At 42.6% G+C, this 7,854-nt stretch overlaps 1 protein-coding gene across 4 annotated transcripts in view; it reads left to right on the forward strand.

Annotated features, from left to right (window-relative positions):
* EXD2 (exonuclease 3'-5' domain containing 2) overlaps nucleotides 1-7,854 on the forward strand; it is a 42,036-nt gene extending 34,182 nt beyond the window's left edge. For all 4 annotated transcript variants that reach the window (XM_035260812.3, XM_035260814.3, XM_002807246.6 and 1 more), the window contains 2 exons: nucleotides 900-1,256; nucleotides 4,740-7,854. In XM_035260812.3, coding sequence (XP_035116703.1) covers nucleotides 900-1,256; nucleotides 4,740-4,956 — 574 coding nt within the window. In that variant the 3' untranslated portion in view covers nucleotides 4,957-7,854. The remainder of the gene's footprint in view (nucleotides 1-899; nucleotides 1,257-4,739) is intronic.

The raw sequence follows: 7,854 nt of genomic DNA on the forward strand, positions 1-7,854 counted from the left end.
TCCGGCTTCCCCAAGAGCTCTTGTACTCTGCTGCCCTTGCTGGGCCTAATCTCTCCTGAGCTCTTTCTCAGTTTTTGGAATGCAACACCGTGCTCAGTAATGGTCTGTCATGGAGAAAGTGGTTCCCTTTTGCTCATGAAAGACTGAAGACCAGTTCCTTCAGAAGCTGTGTTCTTCTCATCCTCACTTGACTGGTTCACCAGCTTTCTGGTGGTTTTATTCATGGAGTATCCAGATGTCCTGAAGCCTGCTCTGTGCTGTAATACTGTTTCACATCAGGGTCCCTGCACCATGAGGGTGAGGCTGCCAACTATGCCTGAGTGCCCAGACACTTGGGCTTTCTCCCTGGCTTCTGTGGAGTCACTCGCTTTCCTCCTTTCTCCCCTGCAAAGGGAGACAAAGTCATTGCTGCCAAGAGTTTTTCCTGAAAGCATAGTTCTCCTTAGGAAATAATGAGGGACCCTGGTAAAGCAGGGAAATAGAGTAAGAGATTCCTCAGATGAAGGAAATTGGCTTTATCAGGTTCCTAGGCTTTCTTGAGAGAGTTGTTTGCCAGATGTCAAAGCCCATTAGAGTATCTTTTCAGTTTTCTGAGATTTTCCCTTCTGGGAGCACAGCCTTCTCAGAGGTTGTTATTAACCTCTCAGTACACTGGGCCTCCACTGAAGCCCACAGCAGGTGGTCTGTACTTCCTTGCAGGAGAGAGGAAGCTGAGACACAGGATGGGCTGAGAGTGGAATAGGTGATAGTGCCTTTCTGTGATCTCTGTTGGGCTGTGGTACCCAACGCTTCCTAGTCATACTTAGGCCCCGATTAGAACCCCAGTAGCCTCTTTGCTGTCTTCCTATGTGCTCGGTCATACACTTGTGAGCACTGCTTTCTGGCTGGGCTTGTTCCAGGAAGAACGTGATTCCGCATGAGTACCGGAAGCACTTCCCCATCGAGATGAAGGACCACAACTCCCATGATGTGCTGCTGCTCTGCACCTCCTGCCATGCCATTTCCAACTACTATGACAACCATCTGAAGCAGCAGCTGGCCAAGGAGTTCCAGGCCCCCATCGGCTCTGAGGAGGGATTGCGCCTGCTGGAAGATCCAGAGCGCCGGCAGGTGCGTTCTGGGGCCAGGGCCCTGCTCAATGCCGAGAGCCTGCCTGCTCATCGAAAGGAGGAGCTGCTGCAAGCACTCAGAGAGTTTTACAACACAGATGTGGTCACAGAGGAGATGCTTCAAGAGGCTGCCAGCCTGGAGACGAGGTACAACACACAGTTCTGCTCAGAGAAGGGATTATGGGATGTACCAGGGACATTAACCGTCACTGCTTAGTAAGATTGCTTGCCAGGGAGGGGGCATCAGCTGCTTAGGTGCAGTGCACCTCATGCTTCGCCTAGTAGGTGTCTAGCAGTTGAAGATGCCTTGGGAATGGAATAGAACAATCTACTTGATGATTTCCTTTTTATAGGAAATTTGCTTTTTGTGAGGTGCCTCTTTGAGCTTTTTTAAGATCATACACTTAAGTTCGGTCATTTTCGTGATTAGCATGAGAGTGCAGTTGTGATGGAGCTGCATCTTACACATTCTATGCAGACATAAATCCTCATGCCAGCACATGGGATGAAAAAATAGTCCAATAATACCCTCAAAGCTCTGAATTCCTTTCAGTATCCATGGGGTTATCCATGGTTCCAGGACCTCCCTTGGATACCAAAATCTACCAGTGCTTAAGTGCCTGATGTACAATGGCATAGCATTTGCATGTATCCTACACACATCCTCCTGAATACTTAAATCACTAAATTACTTATAATACCTAATACAATGCAAATGCTATGTAAGTAGTTTTTGTAAATTGTTTATGAAGTGATGATTAGAAAAAAGTTTGTATATGTTCAGTACAGATAGTACAGATTTTTTTTTCCAAATAGGTTTTTCTTTTGACATAGTATATGGCTCTGTCACCCAGGCTGGAGTGCGGTGTCACTAGCCTGGCTCGCTGTAACTTCTGCCTCCCAGGCTCAACTGATCCTCTCACCTCAGCCTCCCAAGTAGATGGAACTACAGGCATGGCCACCACACCCAGCTAATGTTTGTATTTTTTGTAGAGATGAGGTTTCACTAGGCTGCCCAGGCTGGTCTCGAATTCCTGACCTCAAGCAATCCACCTGCCTTCGCCTCCCAAAGAACAGGGATTACAGGCATGAGCCACTGTGCCTGGCCCCAAATCATTTTGATCTGAGATTGTTTGAATCCACAGATGCAGAACCCACAAAGATGGAGGGCCAACTATATATGTGGTTTTGTGTCTCTGACATTATACAGGTCTGTGAGAACTGTGACTAATGAATTCATAGTTCTTATCTCACCTGTACTCCAGGGTATCAGCCCACTAAATAGATGTTGAGCAGAATTGCTGTTACTATTTAAATTTCTTTCCTCTTTTTTCCTTCCTTCCTTTCTCCCTCCTTCTCCATGAGTACATAGTTGAATTCATGTGACATAATGCAGTGTTCCGAAATGAGAAATGAATGGCCACATGGCTCAGATATAAGAACTCTGGGCTACCGTGCACGGTTCTGCCTCCCAGCTGTCACTTTTTCTAAAAGGACTAGAAGTTGAAATAAGGAAACTGATAATAAGTTCACAAATCATGAAAGTGATGCTGGTTGCCTGTAGGATTTTTGTTAACTAAAAAATAAAAAAGTGATTATAACAGCCAATACTTCGTTTTTTTGAAAAATGAAAATTTTTTTCACTCATGCTACTGATCCATTACAGATACTGCAAATATTTACTGAACAGATATTTATAGATGTACTACATCTTGCAGCAAGCAAGCTAATAAACTTCACATAAATTGCCTTAATTTTCTCATGACAACCTGACAAAGTAGGATTTAGATTTCTTACTGGTTAACTGCTACTATTATATCTTACATTAAAAAAAAATTTCAGAGTTTTAAAAGAATTTTATCCCCATAACTGTTTTCTGAGGTCGTAGAATAGATGTTTTGTACATTTTTTTATTGGCTACCCAGAGGTTAGAGTTAAGTAACTTGCCAAGATCATATATGTTACAAATTAGAGAGACATGGCTACTTCGACCCATTTCCAAATATGTTTTCTTTTCTTTTCTTTTTTTTTTTGGGGGGGACAGTCTCACTCTGTTGCCACCTAGGCTGGAATGCAATAGCATGACGTTGGCTCACTACAACCTCCATTTCCTGGGTTCAAGCGATTCTCCTGCCTCAGCCACCCCAATAGCTGGGATTACAGGTGTGTGCCACCACGCCTGGCTAATTTTCATATTTTTAGTAGAGACAGGGTTTTACCTCATTGGCCAGGCTGGTCTCGAACTTCTGACCTCAAGTGATCTTCCCAACTTGGCCTCCCAAAGTGCTGGCATTACAGGCGTGAGCCACCACGCCAGGCTGCCAATATGTTTTCTGAAGCAGCTAAACCTCCCCTTTCAGCCACAGACTTTTCTAACAAATTTGTCTTGCTGAATTGGATAGATAAATGCTGGACTTGTGACTGAGAACAGCTGTTTGGAGGCAGGCAAGTTAGTAGGAAGCGCATGTACTAAATATTAATAATAAAGTATCTGCAGATACCCAGAGGCACCAACACTACTGGGGTGGTGGGCATCTTGGGAGGGAGGATTGAAAGTGGGGTATGGATGTAGGGAGAGGAGAGTGTGTATAGCCAGGGTACTTCCTTGTGGAAGGTCATCTTTATTCACAAGAGGTGAAAGCACCATTCACATTGTATCACAGCAGTTTTTAAGGACTCTCTGCTTAGGAGGGAGGGAGGGATTTGTCTTCTTATTTCATGGCACCATTTGCACTACTGAGCAACCATGGTAGCATTTAACTGTGACCGAAACACTTCTCACCACTGTAGCTTGGCATCTTTTTGTGAGAAAGATGGCTCTAAAGAAGTATGCTACCTTGCATTTTGCATTCAGTTATTAAACTGTGTTGTGAAAAAGTGAAACATGGGAAGATTTAACAGCCTCATATAAATACTGTGTCTCAGAATGAAAAACTTAAAAGAGGGGTGAGCTGGTCCCTGAGTAATCCTGGAAGAATTGACCAGCATTATGAATGAAATGATGCACTATGAATGAAAGACCAGCATTATCATCCATTATCATCAGCTGGACGGTAGGGCCCCTCTAGTGGGGGCCAAACTTTATGCAGTGGCCTTCTCTCAGTAGAGCTCAGAACCCTCAAATACCTTCTGTTGGGGTTGAGAGTCCTGTGTTAGGACTATACACAAGGGCAGAGATAAGAAAGAGGATGTTTCACCGGGTGTGGTGGCTCACACCTGTAATCCCAGCACTTTAGGAGGCTGAGGTGGGCAGATCACCTGAGGTCAGAAGTTCGAGACCAGCCTGGCTAACATGGTGAAACCCTGTCTCTACTAAAAATAAAAAAAAAGTTAGCCAGATGTTGTGCACCTGTAATCCCAGCTACTCGGGAGGCTGAGGCAGGAGAATCTCTTGAACCTGAAAGGTCGAGGTTGCAGTGAGCCAAGAACATTGCACTCCAGACTGGGCAGCTGAGCAAGACTCCATCTCAACAACAACAACAAAAGAATGTTTCGAAAACACCAAAGTAACGCACCCTTTAGGAGTCCTTTAACCTCCTTGTTTACCCTTGGCCTGCAGCATTTGAAGCTGTCTCTGAGACCATCCTGTGCTTGTTTCCCTCAGACCTTTTGTTTTTCATGTCTTGGCAGAATCTCCAATGAAAACTATGTTCCTCATGGGCTGAAGGTGGTGCAGTGTCACAGCCAGGGTGGGCTGCGTGCCCTCATGCAGCTGGAGAGCCGCTGGCGTCAGCACTTCCTGGACTCTATGCAGCCCAAGCACCTGCCCCAGCAGTGGTCAGTAGACCATAATCATCAGAAGCTGCTTCGGAAATTCGGGGAAGATCTTCCCATCAAGCTGTCATGATAGCTGCTTTCCTCCCAGTTAGGACAGGTGGGAAACTGGAGCCAAGGTCGAAGAGTCACCTCTTCCCATTTTAATACACCATTAATTGTCAGCGCCTAGGTGACACAACTCAGAATACTAACTTAGAATGATCCCAGGATGCTTCTGGTGGAGCAAGGATAGTGTTTGAAGGAGAGCTTATAATTTTGGATTTTAAATGGGCAGGGTCTTTTTTCCTCTCTTACTTTTGTGGACAAGAGAGGCCTTTGCCCTTATTTTTACTCTCCGTTGAAATCTTCCGGAAGTGACTTGTCAGGACTTTCAAAAAATGTTTTTAATGCATTTCTTCCTCATCTAGTGCCTCAGTTTATCTCTATCAGGGGCTGTCCAGTATATTGGTCCTATTAGGAGGGGAGAAAGTTCTTCCACAGGCTGGGGAAGTAAACAAGAAGTCAAATTTATTTTCCCAATTCAACCTCATAATTATCATTTCTTTGGCTTCGTGCTGTCCTGTAACTCATGTAGTTGGGATCCATCTCATCTGCGTCACTTCAGTCTACTTCACATACTTGAAAAGGCTTCCCTTTTACATATCCAGGACCAAACAGCAACTTCCTGCCATGTGTTTCCACCCTATAACTGTGAGAAATCCTTTTCTGGAAATGAGCCTTTGACTTGGGTGGAGCAGAAAGAACCACAAACTCCAGTAGAACTTTGAAATTCGCCCAGTTTTTCCTTTCATGCTGTTTATTGCCTGCTTGTTGCACTCCTCCTGCCCTCAAACTGCAAGATTTAGCTTCATCCCTTTCTGAGAGGAATATTTTCTTTTATCTGAGTCAGTAACAGTTCCCCTATATTTTGTTCCATTAAATTTGCAAGATTGGCCTCTTTTAAGCATTTAATTCACTCCCAGAGTCATCTAGTTAGGTTGCAGTGTGAGGACTTCTCTGTCTCCTCGGTAGCCTGGGACACTGAGATTACTTGATATATTAGATGTTCAAAAGAGGAGTGTTGTTTCATCTTTCAAAATGTTAGGCCATCACTTTGAGTATAAAATCAACTTATTAATTATTAGTATTTTTTTAAAGTGTTAGGAAAACTTTCTTATTTTATAAGATCTTAACAAGCTTACAAAATAATTTTATGACCAGAATCCAACAAGAGCTCTATTTTGGAATTGTGCCCAAGTTGGCAATGTTTGCTCTAAAATTGATAAATAAAACTACTTGTAAGCATAAGGCTCACTGGATGTAAATGTAAAACTTCATGACTTCATAAAATTAGTAAGCATTCTTGGGGGAGGGGATGTTCATCCTGCAGGTCCCTGCCTCCTGGTAGTGCCATGGTACTTGTGCGTGCCTATACCAAACACAGTCACCATTGGCCATCAATAATAGCAACCCATGAACCCACGTGCATATCCCGCATCTTACTCCTCTGACCCTTCATTCCCACTTGTTTTCAAGCGGGCATTTCTGGGATCTAAACTAGAAATCCTTGAAAACAAATAGTACCAGCCACTTTGATGAATGTGCATTCACTGTACTGGGTTATGATGGGGCTCTGCCTCCTGGCTGTGTTATCCAGAGCCCAGGAGTGGGGAGGAGAGCCATGGAAATAGATGGGGAGAGGCTGGTACAGGGCTTGTGGTAATAGTTAGGCTTGCCACAAGAGGGCATTCATAGATTTGTTTTTATATTCATTCTTGAGAAAAAAGTGACGGGTTACTGAACATAACTCATGACTTATGTGTCAAATTTTGCATACCTGATTTTGAGTCATTTTGATAGATTTGCAAGAAAAAAATTTCCTTTGAATCGAGAGTAGGGCTGTTTCATTTTCTTTCCTTCTAATCCTCATGCTAAGAGATGAGAAACACTTAAGTTCATTAAGGTGCAGTGGAAGAGAGAATGGCTTCTCCCATCGAGCTTTCTACGAGGCACAGTAAAACAGAGTCAGCAGCAAAGTAGAGGAAAAAACCAGATTGTATCACACAAGATTTCATATCCTTTTCAGAAGAGAGTTACTGTGTAGATTTGAATCTTCTTTGAGTCTGTCTTGAACTTTAGCAGGCTTTTCCTAAGACTGACAATTGTCATCTTAAATGAGAGATTTTAGGGTAGACTTATTTTTTGGTAAATGGCTATTTTTCTGATATAAAAGTAACAATGCTCATTACAGAATAGTCTAAACAAAGAGTAAAAATCAACCGTCTTTTATCTAGAACAGAGCTAAACTTTGCTGATATAGTTATGAATTTCCTTTCAGCATTCAAAAATGCATATAAGGTATATAATATTTAAACAAAATTGAAGGTCATACATATATATATATATATAGGTCAGTATCCTAACTTTACCCTCTCACTGATTAATGTGGTGTCATAAGTAACTTCCTATATCTTTAAATATTTGAAAATAGATTTCTAGTGGTTCTACCTTACCCATCCCCACACTGTTGAAAATTTTGGTTGTTTCAGACCTTTTATTATCAATAATGATGTGATAAAGTTTCTTGTGTATATCTCTTTGGCTGTATCTTTGGTAATTTCTTTAGAAGCTTAGAATTGGATTGTGAAGAGGGGGATTCAACATTGCTGGGGTTGAGTACAAATTGACATCACCTTTCGTAGGAATGGAATGCTTCTCTTTGACCCATCAGCTCCAGTGTCCTGGCATAGTCACTGAGCTTCCTGTGAGTAGCAGTGAGAGGACAGTGTCACAGCAAGGGCCTCTCTGCATGCTCCCTGGTCATTGTGTTTGCAGGTTCAGCATCGCTTCTTTAGTCCTTCCCATCTTCCATCCTTATTGCCTCATTTCCCCCTTGTAATCAATGTTTTTTGGAAACACTGTTTATATTTATTTTAAAATAAAAATGTAAAAAAAGGTAAAAAAATAAAAATTTAAACTTTAAAATAAA

This window comes from Callithrix jacchus, chromosome 8, assembly GCF_049354715.1.
Source record: "Callithrix jacchus isolate 240 chromosome 8, calJac240_pri, whole genome shotgun sequence".
NCBI lineage: Eukaryota > Metazoa > Chordata > Mammalia > Primates > Cebidae > Callithrix > Callithrix jacchus.